Source organism: Vulpes vulpes, chromosome 2, assembly GCF_048418805.1.
Source record: "Vulpes vulpes isolate BD-2025 chromosome 2, VulVul3, whole genome shotgun sequence".
Lineage (NCBI taxonomy): Eukaryota > Metazoa > Chordata > Mammalia > Carnivora > Canidae > Vulpes > Vulpes vulpes.
The window spans coordinates 23,107,552-23,125,006 of record NC_132781.1 but is presented as its reverse complement, the minus strand read 5'-3'; the positions used below and the strand labels follow the sequence as shown (position 1 = coordinate 23,125,006).

At 50.5% G+C, this 17,455-nt stretch overlaps 1 protein-coding gene across 1 annotated transcript in view; it reads right to left on the bottom strand.

Annotated features, from left to right (window-relative positions):
- Nucleotides 1–728: 728 nt before the first annotated feature.
- The window catches only part of PLXDC1 (plexin domain containing 1), a 60,865-nt gene continuing 44,138 nt past the window's right edge, over nt 729–17,455 (bottom strand). The window contains exons 9-14 of the mRNA XM_025995787.2: nt 15,389–15,470; nt 11,959–12,019; nt 10,621–10,756; nt 5,945–5,983; nt 3,657–3,817; nt 729–2,104 (exon numbers count right to left, since the gene is read on the bottom strand). Coding sequence (XP_025851572.2) covers nt 1,985–2,104; nt 3,657–3,817; nt 5,945–5,983; nt 10,621–10,756; nt 11,959–12,019; nt 15,389–15,470 — 599 coding nt within the window. The 3' untranslated portion in view covers nt 729–1,984. The remainder of the gene's footprint in view (nt 2,105–3,656; nt 3,818–5,944; nt 5,984–10,620; nt 10,757–11,958; nt 12,020–15,388; nt 15,471–17,455) is intronic.

Sequence of the window (17,455 nt, the reverse complement as noted above, 5' to 3'; positions counted from 1 at the left end):
ACACATCCTTAGCTCTTTTTGCTGTAAACAAACCAGGCCACCTGCTGCCCTTACCATGTCATCGCTGGGGTCAGTCAGGCTTGCTCTGACCTGGCCAGAGGCATCTCGAACTTTCTCCAGCTATCGTGGTTACAGCAGAGGCCTCACCAAATCCCTATACCTTTCTTCACTCTCAGTGCTCTTTCCTTTTAGGACTCCAGAACAGTGGGCAGAGCTCCCACTGGGAAGAAGCTTGCTGGAGTTTGGGAGCAGAGCAAATAAATGGTGCTGTGCCCTACATTTGGCCATGATAGGAACTGCCTCGCTGGCCCTTTTAGACACATAAAGGTCATAGATGCTTTGCTCGTCAGGCAAGGGCAAAAATCACCCTCCTGCCGGCCAGGAGTGCTGGGAGCCCAGATCATTTTAGCGCCTGGCTGCTCTTCTCTCATTAAGACAGTTCAGTTACAGACCTTTCTGTCCTTTAGAAGCTTGGAAAGAACCCTATTCTCTTGGCTGCACTGTCTTTTTTCTTTCTCACATTCTGACCCTCCCCATAGCTCTTCCTTGTCTGGTTTATGTAATATATATATATATATATATATTATATCACATATATATATATGTTTGGAAATGTCTGGTTATTCGCAGACTCCCTACCCCCCACCTCAGGAGGCCTTGTACTGAAACCAACTTCTTTCTTTTGCAATGTCACCCGGCGACGTGCATAAAAGGACGTGACTACGACATAGAGACGGATTTAACATTTATTTGATGCTGATATTCTTTACTTTGAATGAGGTTGAGCTATAGATTTTAATTTTAAATGCTCTTCAGAAGCAGCCCCAACTCATCCCTGGGACAGAATTCCCTTAAAACCAAGGTTAAGTTTGGGAGCCTAAAACACTTTTTTCCAAAAGCTTCCGGCAGAGCTGGGGAGATAGAAGCCACCTTCTAGGTCAAGGTTTTCCATAGAAAGTCCCTCCTTCCCACGCCAGCTTCCTCTGTCCCATCCATTCCAGCAGCTTTGCTCCTCAACAGAATCCAGCTGAAGTCCCCTGCTGAGTTTGTCTCCAGAAGCCCTCCTGGTACCCGGCTTCTTCTCTTTAATGGCTATAAAAATCTAGCTCAGAGGAGGAAAAGTACAAGTCTGGCAGGCCCTGTCTTTGAAGGTACTTCCTGGCGCTGACAGCAGGATGAGCCAGGGAACATGATGGACACCAAATGTGCCTCAGAATCTAGAGCCCCCACGGCCGTGGATGCAGCCGTGGCCAGCACAGCTTGCCAGGCCAAGGCTGGGCCGTAGCTGGGGTGAAGCCCATGATGTGGGCTGCACACACGTTCGATGCAGATGGACTGGTTCTCAGCAGAAAGGGTAATTCTAGGGAGTAAAGCCTAAAAATGCAACTCCTCCCCACACCAGTTCTTTCCTCTCCTCCCATTTGGCTTTCCTCGATGACGACACACCAGCCAAAGCCATGGCTGTGTATCACAGATGGCCAGAACTTCTTCAGACTTCCAGAGCTACCGAGGCTGGGGCAAAATATACTGCATCCATAGCCATGAGGACCAGCTCTGGAGTCTATGGAGCCTGCAAGGCTGTGGCCCCAATCTAGAGTCTTGTTCTCTGTGTCATAGGGAAAGGCCTTAGGTGACTGGAGCAGGGCATCTGGCCACCTCCAGGTGAGAGGGGCCTCTGGGATCCACGGAGGAGACCATTGAGAGACCCAGAAGGGGAGACTGCTCCCATCAAAATGGGATGAAATTAGTTGTTGTCCCTTAAAAACCTCTTGTGGTTGCTTTTTTGCCCCTTGCTCCAGGACATGGTATGTGAAGGCCACACTGTGGCTCTGGCACCATAAGCCACGGTCTCATCTCCATCTTCACAGGGGATGTTCAGAGGAAGCCAAGAAAAGTCACTTCTTTGCTTTGACTGGTCTTTTTTTTGAGGGGGGGGGGTCCTGGGGTCTTCTTTCCTATCCTTCCATGGAGAGACCTGGTGCTCTCAGCACTGCTCAGCCTCCACAAAGCCCTCCTTCTCATGGCCCGAGGGCTCGACCTCCGTGTAGGTGGAGTGGTTGGGGTGGTTGCGGAATTTCACTGCTGGCCAGCGGTGAGGTCTCCGCTGTGGGGGGCATGACAGAGTCAGCAGGCATGGCCTCACCCACCTGGGACCCCCCCCCACTCCCATCCCAGGGACAGTGCTGAGCACCAAGACTCTCTTTACAAGGTCTGGGGTGAGGGGGCTACTGTGAGCCAGTGGAGTTCAACCCCACCCTGAGAAGCTTCCCTCCTACCGTGATCCCTCAACTGCTGGGAGCCTTGCTGCGTGCCCAAGGAGTTTGGGAGGAGATCATTTTACCCCTCACGGCATGGACTGCAGGACACAGGTAATAAGAGCCTTAGCAACATCCCGAGTGGAACCCTGACACTGTGAAAAGTGAGGCAGTGGGTAAGAGAAGGAATGATCTGGGAGGTTCTGGAAATGCCAAGATAACCCTCCAGACAGTGCAGGCCCTGCAGCAGAGTCAGCTGAGGAGCTGAGTTGGTGGGGAGCTGATGAACATGCACATTCCTGGGCCCATTTCAGACCTGCTCCATCAGCATCTCTGTGGCTGGGGATCTGCAGTCCCCTGGGTGATACCCAGTGGGGCTAAAACTTAAGGCTGACGGGTGAGGCCTTACAAGAAACAGGGGTTTCTAACCAAAGAGGAGGAGGCTAGCTGTGCCTGAGTGAGGCACTCAGTGGGCCTGTGATCCTCGTGTTGGAGGCTGCAGGCACAGAGGCAGCAGCACTGGACCACAAGCCAAGCTGGATCATGGGCTCAGAGCAGGGGACGGGAGCAGGTGCTTGAGAGAAATGTGGCCAGGAGCGTGGCCCAGAGAGAAAGGGGCTGATGGGATGCCTTTGTAGCTCAGTGGTTGAGAGTTTGCCTTTGGCTCAGGTTGTGACCCTATGGTCCTGGAATCGAGTCCCACATTGGGCTCTCCACAGGGAGCCTGCTTCTCCCTCTGCCTGTGTCTTTGCCTCTCTCTGTGTCTCTCATGAATAAATAAATAAAATCTTAAATAAATAAAATAAATAAAATAACAAAATAAAATTTAAAGAGAAAGGGGCTGGCTTTTACTCCCCAGGCTATACTTGAACTGGTTCTTCCAAATTCTGAGACATTCCAAAGCATAGGATCCTCAGTGAAAGCTCCCAGAGAGCAACTCTTATGATTACCAAGTCTCAACAGTTCTAACCTAAAAACCCACACAACAGGCAAAGAAGCAGAGATCTGAGTTCCACTATGGCTTTGAATGAGCACCAGGCCTGGAATTTGGGGGTTGAGAGACCACCAAGCATTAAAGATTGGCTGCACAATTCCTAGTGACTTCTTTCTTTCCTCTGGAGAATCTTCTGATTTTCACAAATGGGGGTCAGGGGCAAAAGGCAGACGGACGGGCTGTTCAACAGGATGGAAGGGGTGCACCCTCCTGGGGGAGTCCTGGGGGCTACAAGGACACCAGCCAGTGCACAGTGTGCCAGGGTGGAGTCAATGAAGGTCCCTCAGGAAGGAACAGGAGTCAGGCATGTGGGCATGAGGGATGAGGTGGGGCTAGGCAGGCACCCCGTGGCCAGGGGAATGCTGATGGGGAGGCAGATGGCAGAGCTATGGCCAAATGCTACTGACCTCGATGAAGAAGAGCGCAGCATTGGAGGTGGGGTGGCCGTTGATGTAAATCCCAGCTAGGATGATGGCTGCCACCAGGAGGACCGCCAGCACGATGCCTACGATGGTGCCCAGATGCACAGGAGGGCCCTTTGTCTTGGGGGACAGATTGTTCTGAAGGCCTGTGGAGAGACCGGCAGGGTTGGGGGTGGCTACAGGGGAGCAGGGGAGGTGGGAACACAAAGTCCCAGGTTGTGACAAAATCTCTGAGGGGAAGACCAGCAGAACCTTTGGGTCTGCTTATGAAACATGTACATAGGTAGAGTGGGAGTGAGTAGAATCATGAGTATGGCATTAATGTTGGACTTGGCAAGGTTCCGGTGGTTTTCCAAGATCACTTAAAAGTTGCCCAAATGTTTAATAAGGATCATAAGAGAAGTTCTATCCAATACCCATGCCACTTAAGTGCTTTTGGGGAGTTCTCAAAGGTTATGTGATGGTGAAGAGTTTTGGATCTGGAGTATGGCTACCTGGTTCAAATCTAGGCTCTGGTACTTACTAGCTGTGTGACCTTGGACAAATTACATAACCTCCCTGTGCCTCTGCTTTCACTTCTGTAAAACAAGGATAATAATGACCACCTAACAGGATTAGTGTTAAAACCCTAAGGGTTAAAACCAGATCATTCAACTGCTGAAGACCAGGGCTGGTATCTCAGATGACCTCAATAAGTATTAGCTATTTTGATAATGAAGTGACAATATTTTCACCTGTCACTGTCTCCTATCAGACTGTGGCCTCCTGGAAGGCAAGGACAGTGTCTTACTCACCTCTCTGTCCTTAGCTCTTAGAAAAAATGGCGGGCCCCATGGTAGGAGCTCAATAAAAGAGTGAACCAGGTCCTCTGAGGGCTAATAAACCAGCAGGCAATCTCTGAGAACATCCTGAGCATTTGAAATATATCCCACAGAGGACACTGAGTATTGCCATAGACTATCAAGCTGGAAGGTCATCCAGTACTACCCCTTTCTTGTATGACCAGAAATACAGAGAGTTGAATTGATTTGCTCCAAGGACAGAATCGGCCAGTCACTAAGAAACTATATTGCCATATTACCTCGAGTGGCTACTTGCTTTTTCTCCCTACCCTAAAGGGATGTGGAGACAATAAAGCAGAAAAGATAGAGAAGCATATAAGTAAAAGAAATATCAAATACTTTTTTACATGGCTAACGGGTAGAATGGTAATCAACAGGAAGTGGGGACTTTTAATAGGACATTGCATGCATCCCAATCAGTGTTCTCCCCTTCCCTTCTTCTCTGCAAGCAGAAGAAACCCAAGAGAAAAACTGCTGGGGCACTCCAGCACATGGTTAGTGCCACTATCTACCAACAGGTGGGACTGGTGAGGTGACACGCCCTAAGCTAGCCTCCTCTGACCTGGTAGTCAGCCCACAGTGACCCTGGAGATCTGATGATCAGGATTTGGGCTGAATGCATGGTACAGAGCGAGAGGAACGTGGCCCAGCCCCTACTCCTCACTGCCGCCCTAGACACAATGCACACTCACACCTGCTGCCCACAGAGCGGTAATGGCTTCATCTCTGGTGGAAGTCTGCATCAAACCCTGCTGTCTCAATGGCCTCTTCTCCCCTGCGGGAACCCAAGATAACAATCCCCAGTCCCTAGAGTTGGAAGGTATTTTCATCTCCACTGTGCAGTGGTTGTAGCAAAGGCCCGAGCTGGCTCTGGATGAGGGGCAGGAGCACAGGGCCATGTCACATCATCAGAGAGGAGACTGTTCCTCACAGTTAATCTTGGGAGCAAAGGACCCCAATTTCTGGTACCCTATAAAAAGTGGGGTGGATGGACAACTTTTGCATACGTTTTGCCAACCCGGCCAGGGAATCAAAGGAAACTGGATGTGGGAGAAACTGGTCTCTAGTCCTCATTGACTGGGAGGCCCATGGGGACAAGAGTTGAGGCCAATGGTGACAGGCCCCACGCTGCCGTGCCTACTAAGCCATTCCTTCCTCCTCTCACTCCTTTCAGGGCAGTGACCAGTCCAGAAAGATCTCTGGAGGTTCCTGGCTGATAAAAACTGTCTAGAGGCAGACTGTTCCCTCAATCGCATGGGCCCAGGAGCCCAGCCCAGGGTCTGGAAGCTCAGGTTGCTGTTGTTGCAGTCCTCCCCACCTCAGAACAATAACAGAGGCCAGGTGACTGCTGCACCCTCTTCTGGGGGCGGCAGGGAAGGCTTCCAAGAGGCAGTGGGTCTGATGCGGAGTGGCAGGTAGCTCTGTACTCACCGTCGTCTCCTCCTGCATAGGGATTCAACTTGGTGTCATCTTCAAAGAGAAAGAGAATGTGTAAGATTAGTGGAATCATTATGGCTTTGGTCGCTGTAGGTACAGACAGGACTTGAGGGAGATTTAGTCCAAACTTGCATTTTATGTTTGTTCTTTTTTACTTTTTATTTTTTTTAAACTTTTTATTTATTTATTTATTTTAATTTATGATAGTCACACAGAGAGAGAGAGAGGCAGAGACATAGGCAGAGGGAGAAGCAGGCTCCAAGCACCGGGAACCCAACGTGGGATTCTATCCCGGGTCTCCAGGATCGCACCCTGGGTCAAAGGCAGGCACCAAACCGCTCTGCCACCCAGGGATCCCTCTTTTTTACTTTTTAAAGATTTTATGTTTAAGTCATCTGTACAGCCAATGTGGGGCTCAAGCCCATAACCTTGAGATCAAGAGTCTCACGCTCTATCAGCTGAACCACCCAGGCACCCTTAATCCTTCATTTTAGAGGCAAAGAAAGGGAAGCACAGAGAGGGAAAGGTGACTTGCTTGAAGTCACGCAGCAGTGTAATTGTAGAAGTCTCCAAACAAGCCAACTTTTCCTAGTCTCCTGTTCTTTCCTTCAAGCAATATTTATTGGATGTTTACTACTGAGTTGAGCACCGGGAGTAGGCACTGGGGGGAACATGGTTTCTGCCCTCAGGGAATTAACAAAGGAGGGAGATGGAGTGAAAATTAAAACTCAGCATAATGAAGCTCTGATTGGGGGCCTCACCCAGACAATGGGTGTCAAGACAGAGGGGTGAAATATGGGGCGGGGTAAAGGGTTCCAAACAGAGGAAAAAGCATGAGCAAAGGCCCCAAGTCAGCAGTTGGGAATAAAAAGCACTGCAGTGTAGTTGGAAGGCAGAGAGGGTGTGAGTGGAGCACGGTGAGAGATGAGGCTGGGGGTGGGGTGGGTGCCTGCAAAGCCAAGGTGAGGACCTTGCCCGTTTTCCTAAGGGGAACCAGGAAGCTGAGGAAGGACTGGGAGGCGTAGGGTGGTACCACAAGTGCAAATCGGCTTGAAGACCTCCTCTGGTGCACAACTTGGAGAAAACATTTCATGCCTGTAACTCTTTCTACGCCACCAGGTGTGTGCCTGTGGCTTCCTCAAGAAGTTCTACTGGCTAACCCTTCCTGTGAGTCTTCCCCCACAGATTCTTGTGGGGAACAGCAAGCAAGAGTTCCATGTCAGGAAAATGCTCTAAAGGACTGAGGCTTACTGCTTCAAAGCCCCAAAACATGAAACAAATGGAACAATCCACAATGTATAGCTTGTACATTTTGTGCCTCTTCCCCTCCTGCACCTCTACCACCCATTTTAAAGGTCTTTACTCGGGGCACCTGGGTGGCTCAGTTGGTTAAGTGTCTGCCTTTGGCTCAGGTCATGATTCCAGGGTTCTGGAAGCATGATTCCTTATGCTTCTCCCTTTGCCCCCTCACTCTTCTCATGCTCTCTCTCACTTTCAAATAAATTAAAATAATTTTTTTTAAAAAAAAAGGCTTTTTTCTGGCTTCCCTTTTGCTCACAGATGTTCAAGGCTCTTCACAATTTGTTCCCAGTCTTCTTTCCTCTTGTTCTTCTCCATGACTCAACACCATGGCAGTGGCCATAACGAAGCTGCCCAAGGCTCCCCAGAACTTGGAGACCTCTCAGACCTCTGAGCCATTGAATAAACTGTTCCTCCTGGAGGGGATGCCCTTCCTCTCCTTTACTATTCCTTCTTCAAAAGTCCCACCCCTGAGGGGAGCCTGGGTGGCTCAGTCTGTTAAATGTCTAACTCTTGGTTTCCACTCAGGTCCGAGATCTTGAGATGGAGCCCTGTGTGTTCCTTGCTCAGTGGGGAGTCTGCTTCTCCTTCTCCCTCTGCCCCTCCCTCCACTGTGCTCTCTCTGTCTCTCAAGTAAATAGATAAAAGCTTAAAAAAAAAAAAAAAACCTCGAAGAAATATATTTTTTGTTCAGTAAAAACAGGATAGAATTCCAGTGTTCCTAGCCACAAGGGACCAATTCCCCCTGAGAAGTGAACAGTGGGGATTCAAAATTTTGAAAACATTTGGGGAAAGGGGAGAATTGGCTTTCTGCTAATTGGCAAATGTTCCGGGGGGACTCTGTTTTCATTGTAATGAGCTGTATTGTATGTACCTGTGTGTGGACCAGAGTCTCTGCTGAGTTTATAAGGCTCAGAAAAGATGGCTGATAAAATCTTGGTTTTTGTTAATTTACCTCAGTAAAAGCCCATTGGAACTAAAAAAAAAAAAAAAAAAAAAAAAAAAAAGTCCCCCTCTAGGGGAAAGAGAACCAGGTGGAGGGAAGAAAATTAGAAAGTAGACTTCTTTGAATATATCTGCTTCTATAGATTTTACTTTGGAACCATGTAAAGCAAAATTTAATTACTAAATAATTATTTTAAAATCCAATGTAAAAAGCACCTCTCAAAAGCCAAAGTAAAATGAAACGAAGTTGTAGACTTATAACAGAAAGACGTTTTCTTTTGGAATTTCAACAAACAGGGACTAAAAACAACTCTGAGTCTATTTTGTTACTGCAAGATGAAAATAATGAACTGGCTAATCAAACTGGCCAACATCACCCTCAGCATCATTGGGAAAATTAAGTGATTCAAATCCATCTGTTCCAAATCTAGACCACTGAAAATCCACCATAGCCCCAGTCCACATCTACCACTGGCAGACAAAAAGACTTAGTGCCACCTACAGCCAGTCCCTCCCACAGTGACTGAAGGTGACGCTGTGCCCACAGCAGCTTTTCTCCCACTCACCCAGGGCTGGTTCCCAGCTGCCATCTTGTTGGGGGTCCATGGAATGCAAACTGGCTCCCTAATCAATGGATTGCAGTCATAGCCCAGAAAGACTCACACAGTGAAGAAATGGGTGTGACAGGTACTGAAAGAGTGGCTATTTTTTCTGAGTTAGTTGTCACTTCTTGCTATTGTCATTGTGTTCTACTCTGTTCAGCTGCTCATCACATGAGCCCTTGTGCTGCACACAGTTCTTCTGGGTGAGGGCCTGGTTCTCCTTGTAATAAAACACACAGGCTCTGTGGCAGCTGCTGCCACCCAGAGATCACGCTGGTTCTCTTCAGTGGGTGGTGCTCAATTGCAAGTGAACAAGGTTTAAAATCCAGCCCCCCTACCTCCTGCCCCCTTGGCCCTCTCTGCTCCTGTGCTTGGCTGGTGCCAGAGGAGTCCGTGTACCCTCTAGCAGCCCGCTCCCACTAACTCCTCTGCTCTCTGGCTCTGCCCTGGCAAGGAGGGTCACTTTTGGCTGTATCCCTTTCGTTCACATCTCCCTGTACCCCAAGATAGACCATGTGAGATAGCCTTTAACTCCTGGGCTGGATTACCAACTTCCTGTCTCTTCTTTTTCCTTTTTCCTTTAATTCATTTGAGAATATATGCTCTCAATACCTGCACCGTATCCTGCTCCTTGTTAATCCTGGACAATATCAGAATAATGGAAGCTACCCCATCTGCCTTGCATTTCACCCCTTCACTATTTTTTCCAGTCCCCCGGATCCACAAAGACCTTTAAAAAAATTTTTCAGCACCAAGAAAAGCAGTCAAGGGGCAAGATCGCTGTTTTTAAGCCAGGTGAGACCTGATTCCACCTTTTCCTGGCAGTGTGACCCTGGGCAAGTTACTGACCTCCCTGAACCATAGTGGCTCCTCTATAAAATGAGGTATGACAGCATCAGCATGAGGATTGTTAGAAGGACCAAGTGAGTGCTGATGCCTGCATAATGTTAGCGCCCTACCTGGCACATGGTCAGGACCCTCAAAATGTCAGCTCGCCTATCATTTGCTCCCTCCTCTAGGACTTCCCCCTGGCCAGACCCATAGGTCTGGTTCTCCAGTTCTCTTGGCTGCAGTGAGAAAGGTAGGAGGCACCATGGAAAGAATATTCCACCACTTATTTTTCAGGTAACCCCAAATAACTGACTTTGCCCCATTTCCATATATCTCTGATGGGCTGAATAATATTTTAAAACATTTGCCTTGGGATACCTGAGTGGCTCAGTGGTTGAGCATCTGCCTTTGGCTCAGGTTGTGATCCTGGGGTCCTGGGATCGAGTCCCACATTGGGTTCCCATGGAGAGCCTGCTTCTGCCTCTGCCTCTCTCTCGCTATCTCTCATGAATAAATAAATAAAATCTTTTTTAAAAAGAAAGAGAAAGAAAGAAAGACGGACAGACAGACCAGGCAAGCTTTGGCTCACATCTGAGTATGGACTGAGTTCATACCTGCTACAGGGCTGATAAGACCTCACAGGCTCTGTGAGGACTGCTATTACGATTACTTGAGGTGGCCTACAAAGAACAGCTGGCCCTGGGCTGGGATGTTAGCTTTCCCCTTGCCACGGTGAATCCCATCCCACAGTCCTGCCGTGGGCCAGCACTCTGGCTGGAGTCTGGGTATGGAGTCCACTTGTTCCAAACCCAGCCCTGCCTCTCACTAGCAAGTGACTCCAGCTCTCCAGGCCCCTGGTCCCTCATCTGTGAAAATCGAGGCAATTCCTGTTCCCTGAGAGAATCCCTGTCCAGGCAGCTGTGATGCTCCAGGGTGGTAGCCCTGCCCCATGTCTACTCTCCCTTGCTGCTCCCACCCAAGCTCTGGCCTCACCTTCAGTGGTGAGGCTATCGATGAAGAAGGAGGAGGAGGTGGTGGTGAGGTCGCCGTCAAATGGACTGAAGGAGCTGTTGGGGGAGGCTGAGTCGTGGCCCTCGTCCTGGAAGTCCTCACATGTCCTGCCCTCCGCCTGCAAAAGAGACCCAGCCCTGCAGCCCCTCACCGGCAGGCAGGCTACACACAAAATAGCCCTCAAACGGGAGGATGGAAGGAGCACCTCCATCCCTCAGGTGCCAGAAAACTTAAGATTCCAGTGCATGGTTCAAGTGTGGCAAATGAACCGAGGTGAGGCCCTGAGTGCATCTGAGCTTTCCACTTTATCCTGAAAACGTCTTATCTTCCAAGGCAATTTATCTGTCAGCTGCTTCGAATCCTTCCTCGAGGAAGGAGCCGAGATGCCAATCTTAAACAAATAAAGCAAATCCGTACATCCGCCACAGCCAATGTCAGAAGTGGGCTGCTAGACAAGATTTCTATTCGGGCCAGAGAAAGCTCATCCAGCCTTACTAATAACGGCAGTGCTGAGCGCACAGTGTGGGGTCTGGGGGCTTAGGTTTTGAAACTTTCATATCCCACCAGTTGTGAGAGGCAGGTCAAGTCATTAAATCTTTCTCTGCTCCAGTTTTCCTGCTCTGAGCAGGGGTGCAGGGGGTGGGGTGGGAGGTGGGGAGGGCACTGGCCCCCAACTCCTGGGGCTGTTCGGATTAAATCAGAGCAGGTGTAGGGCAGCATGCAGTGAAGTGCTGGGCATACCAACGTGCTCCTATGGCAAGAAGGGAGGGAGGGGGAAAGGACGCATGGGTGAATGGACCTGTCTTTGATGGTACAAGGTGTAAGAAGAATAGGATGCTCCCCACCCAGAATCAAAATATTGAGCATTCTAGAAGACTCCATCAATGAGAAGGAACCTGTATGGGATTCTAAATGGGAGGAGGTGCCTGGAACAATCCTCCTCACTCCCAGGAAAACCTGTCTCCCTGAAAAGCCTGAGGGCTGGAGCCAGGGCAGCTGCTCCGAAATGTCACCAGCCTCCCAGAGGATCCAGCTGTGGCCAACACCATGCCCAACGTACCTCTGCAAGCACCAAAAGCACTCCCAGAGAGCTGCCTGCCCAAGACCAAGTCACCAGAAGTGTTTTTCTTAGGAACCCAGAGAACCCTCTAAAATCTCCTAAGTCTGATCTAACTGGCTCAGAGCAGTCTGAGAAACAAGTCCCAGATGGAGAGGAGAATTTCGCCAAGAGCCAAAGATGTCTTGGGAAGAGCTACTGGGGGAGGGGCCTGCTGGCAGCCCTATCTGTTCCCCACAGCTGGACTCACTGAAGCTTCTTACCTCCTGGGCACAGCCGTAGGCCAGCCACTCCTGGCGGTAGCGGTCAAAACCACTGGAGCATCTGCAAGGGGACCAAAAGGTAAGAAGTGTGATGGACTGACAGAGAAGCCCTCCCCTTCATTCCACTCTGCCCCCCCCCACCCCAGTTCATTAACAGCTCTCCTATGATGATGGCAAGGAGGGGGCCGATCTCCCAGGGCTGCAGTGATCAAGACCACTGGGCAGGTGCCCTCCTCAGCACCAGGCAGCTCTGGGACCGCAAGCCAGGCCCCCTTCCCCAAATACTCCTCAGAAGGAAGGGAGGCTGTCTGTGGCATCTCCACTCTCCCCCCACCCACCTCCCCAGGACCAGGGCCACATCTGTCCAGATGCGTGTATAGGGAGCTAGAAGGACTGCACAACCTCAAATGAACTTTAAGATCCTCTTGGCTCTAGGCTGCTATGAAACTGCTGAGAATCCAGGGAATTCACACAAATGTCTTCTGGGGAAAGTCTCGCTTATTCACAGATAATCCTCGTCTTTCTTGGGGGAGAGACCTAAACTTGACAAGCAGAGGCTGGGCTGAAGGTGGACATCTGCAGATTTAGCCCATACCTCCTTGTGTGATCATTAAAGGGCAGAAATGAGGGTCTTGCCAGAGGCTAGGAGAGATGAAAACCTGGCTGGCCAGCATCCCAGGAAAGGACACTGTGCAGCTCCTCTGGGCTGGAAGATGCCAAGAACTTCCCTAGGGAAGGGGTGGGGGTATGAGAATGAACCAGAGAATGTTCTCCATGCTCGAATTTCCATTCTTCACTCTGGTGCCAAGGGAATCCACTAAGCCCTACTTAAGCTCTGGGACATCTGCATGGGAAGGATAATATCATGAGCCACCAGTGCTGAGAAAGGATTCATGGCTAATTTTCTTCACCAGCAACCGCCCACCCATCTGCCGGAGACCTGGTGAGGCGGAGGATTTCTGAGCACTGTCAGTGTTTCCTTCTGAAGATGCCTCCTCAGGGTCTGAGATGCTTCTCCTGCAGCTGGGACAGCTGAACTAAGCCATCTTCCTCCCCTGACACCCCCCGGTCCTTTGTGCCCACTACTTTGGAGCACAGAGGATTAGGGGGTCTACTGGGGGCTGGAAACTAAAGTTTCTTTTCAAGCCAAACTAACTGCTTCTTTCAAGGACTGAGTCTTTGATATAGGTCTAAGAGCATCACATTCTAAGCCCTGAGCCAACCAACCCAGATGCAGAGAAAGGCATGAGACATGGCCTCTATTGAGCGCCTCCTGAATGCCAGGTGCTGCCCCAGCCATATGCTACTCCTGTACTATATCATGGGACCCTCACGGTGATGCTGTAAAGCAAAGACTAGGGCCTTCATTCCCTCGGCCAAATCCTAGAGTTAAGGCCATGCTGAGACTCCGGAGTGGGCCCTTGGGGTTGGGGCTGGGGGTGCAATGTGGGATGAAAGGAAGATACCATTATGGTAAGTGAAATTGTCTAAACCAGATCCAGCCTCTGGGTAAGGAGGGGAAGCTCTGGGAGGCTGCGGAAGGCAGAGTGAGTGGGTGGCAAGGAAGGGGAAGCTGAGAACCCACAGGGTGATTGCAAGCAGCTGTTGGTGGGAGACACCCCGGTGGCCAGCCCCTCAGCATCAGCCCTGCCCACTGGCTCTTTAGGGACCTGGGGCAGCTCTCAGTTGGTGCCGAGGCTCCAGAGAGCTGGCAAAGAGAGGGCCGTGCTAGGGTGAGCCCAGGCCCATGGGCACTGGGGGACAGGATTTCAGCCCCACATCAAACTCACTTGCTCCCTGCTGGAGCTTCTCTGTCCCAGAGCTGACATGACCACAGCAAAGGCAATGTCCACACTCAAGGCCTTGCCCTCCCCCACCCCTTGCCCTCTCCCTCCCTCATTAAACTGTCATGGTCTCTGGCTTTGGGCGTATGTTTTAAACAGGGATGTGTCAGTGTGAGGGTTCTGCTTTCATCTGACCCATTTTAAAGTTCTCATGGCTCAGCTCTGGTTGGACGCTGAGTCATGTGGTGGCAGCCAGCCCCAGGATCCCAGGGCTCATCTGAGGTCATCTGGGCTATCTCTCCATGCTGAGACAGTGGCTCGGAAACTTGAGAGTGCATTAGAAGGACCACGCTGCAAAGCTGCGCTCCAGGAAGAAACAACGTGGGTTCTACCCTAGGTATTCTCTCTGAGGCTCCATGCCTTTTGTGCACAGGGCCTTGGACACTTTGCAAAAATACTCTTTGGTAGGTTGAGAAATTAAAATGATGGCATATTCCTCACCCATCTTTCCCCAGGTCACATACCCACAGCCCATTTTACAGGGAAAATAAACTAAGGCCCCAGGAGAGTGAATAAGAGCACAGCTGGTGGGAAGAACACTCAGGAGCCCCTCTCCTCCTGGCCTGGGCTGTGTCCTGTGCTGGGCAGGCCGCCTGTGAAGGCAGAAGCTTCTATTTCGGCACCGGGATATTTGAAAGCAGCGAAGGAAACGCTGACAGATGCACCACAGCTGCAAGGAATGCGGAGACTCTGTAATTTGCAATTTGCAAGATTGCCCTTGTAGGCTCTCGGAGTTCATAGGGCTTCCCACTCTCATGAGAGCTCTAGTCCCCACAGAAATGTCCCCCCCCCCCCCCAGCTATTTATCTTGGATGGATGAACAGGGCTCAAATTGTGAGTCTAATCTGTAAGGAAATGATTTCAGAACAAGGAGTGAAAGATGAGTTGGATTTAAGGACTTTATCCTTGAACCCAAATCTCATCCAGAATTTTCCCTGTTTCCAGAACCAAGCTAACACAGCTTTGTGGCCTGCCCTAACCTTCCACAGATGCCCACAATTTCCATACCCCCGGTTTTCAGGAAATCCCATTACAGCCTGACAAAGATCTTAAGGTGATGTATGAGGGTCACGGGGCTCTCCTCCAATGGCAATGGGACTCTGGAGCTGGCAGGTCTCACACTGGTTTGCAGATGAGGCGCCATGTTGAAATGCAGGCTCCTGGGCTCCCCTCCCAGAGATCCTGATACTGGGGGTCTGGGGTGGGCCCCAGGAATCTGCATATTTAACACGAGACCCAGTGATCCTGGGATCCTCCCAGCTATGGACCATTCTTCGAGAAGTGGTGCCGAGGGATGAACCAACCCTTCCAGCATGTGAGGAGAAGCTGCAGTAGATGGGATCTCTCAATGGTCTTCCAGAAACTTAGAAACTGGGACCCTGTAGCATAGTCCCCTTGATTGGTCACAGGCCTCAGGGAAAAATTCACTCCTGTGACATTCTAGTCCTCGGGGGCACAGCAGACTAGCTAGAGAGACTCTCATGTTGGCAGCGAGGCCTGAGGCATGGGGGGAGGGGGCGGGGCCTCCCTCTGTCCCTCCCCCACAGCCCACTGGTGGGAACCAAAGGCTCAGCCTGGGCACACACCTCTGCAGGACATGGCACCAGCTGCAGTTGAAGGTCAGGTCCGAGGACACACAGGCGTCACAGCTCCGATGCTGCAGGCAGGCTGCAAGAGAGAAGGTGGTTGTCCCTCAGCAGCACACCCTCCCCCATGGACCTCCATGGACCTCTGAAAGGCACAATTCTCCCAAATGCTGGGCCCTTACAGAGCTATGAAGTCTTTGTGTAGCAGGGACCCTTGTGGTCATTAACGCCACCCTCACTTGAGTCCAGCCCTGATTCTTCCATCTTTTTCTCCCTCCTCCCCTGTCCTCCTTCCTCCTTCCATAACCGGGTGGTCGGGCCCTGAGCTGGTGCTGAGGATTGCGCAGTGAGTCCCGGTACCTGCTTTCTTGGGCCTTACAGTCCTAGGGGCAGACAGACACCAAACAGATCATCAAACCGACAGAACTACATAATTATCATTGTGATGAGGCTTGTGCAGGAAACTTCCAGGGGCCTCGAAGCATGGACCAAGGGATCTCACCTAGTTTGGGAAGTTATTCTGCTGGGCTGTTGCCTGCAATTACAGGGGTAAAAGGATTCTTTGTCTTGAGATACGTGTGACATAAACATCGTGTACGTTAAGGGTGTATGACACACTGATTTGATACCTTTATAATGCAATATGATTGCCATTGTAGGGTTAGCTACCAGGCTGCTACCTCACATGAGTATTATTTCCTCTTGTGGTAGAAACAAGTAAGAGCTAGTCTTCTAGCAAGTTTAATGTTTTAATATGCTTTTGTTGGCTATAATCATAGAAAAGGATGTTTAAGATGTTCTGGTTTGCCCCCGCCCCAACCAGTGCTAGCTGGGAGCACCCCCATTCCCTCACATTTGGCCCATGTTGGGGGGATTGGCGCCAGAAATCCTCCCCTGGCCTGTCTCTTCCTCTTCACTCACCTCCTCACTCACCTCCTCCCAGGGAAGCCTGAGCACTGCTGTTTGTGGGGGTAAACCAGGCATTCATAATTCCATTCCTTTCTTCTCCCTCTCCTCTTGGAAGTGACCTACCCTGGGATGGGGGGTGGGGGACCATGTGGATCTCTCTGCTCACTTGGTTTCACATGTCACTTGGGGAGTTCCCGAACCTCACTGTGTCTCAGTTCCTCATTTATAAAACAGGGATCCTGATGCTCTCTGCTTGGTACACGTGCAGTGAGGATGAAATGAGGTAACACTGGAGAGGGTCTGTGACAGTGCGGGCCATATGCTGAGCCCAGTAAGTGCTGCTAGTGATTGACTGTGATCTTACTCGTTCTCTACAGTGTACCTACCAGGTATTCATCCACTCATTCATTCATGCATGCATTCATTCATCCTTCCTCTTTTTTAAAAAAGATTTATTTATTTCAGAGAGAGAGAGAGAGAGAGAAAGAGAGTGCGAGCTTAGGGAGGGGCTGGGGGAGAAAGAGAGAGAGAATCCTCAAGCAGACTCCCTGCTGAGTGCAGAGCCCCAACAGGGGCTCAATCCCTAGACCCAGAGATCATGACCTGAGCTGAAATGAAGAGTGGGACCCTTATCCAACTGAGCCACCCAGGCACCCGCCGATTCATTCTTTCAACAAATATTTATTGAGTGCCTGCCACAGGCAGACACTGTCCCAGCTGCTGGAGATGCACGGATGAACAGGGAAAGACAGACAGACCAGCTGTCTGCATGGATTCTGCAGTCTAGCACAGGAGATGGCCAACAACACACAGACAACAGAATCTAGACTAGGGTTTCTGGCAGTGGGCTGTGAAAAAAGTGCCACAGGATGGGGAGGCAGGATGGCCATGGAGGTATGTTCTATTTGGGGAGGTTGGCGAAGGCCTCTGAGGAGAAGTCATTTGGGCAGAGATTGAGAAAAGGGAAGAAGCAAGCCTGGAAGAGGAGAATTCCAAGCAGAAAAGACGTTGAACATAGAGGTTCAGGAGGAGCATGTTCTAGCCATGTTCCCAACAGCAGCCATAATGCTAATGGGCTGGGCAGAGTGGACAAGCTGTGGAGCATAGGCATGAGGAGGAGACACAGCTGGGGCCTGGCCTGGAGCAGGGCTGGAGAGC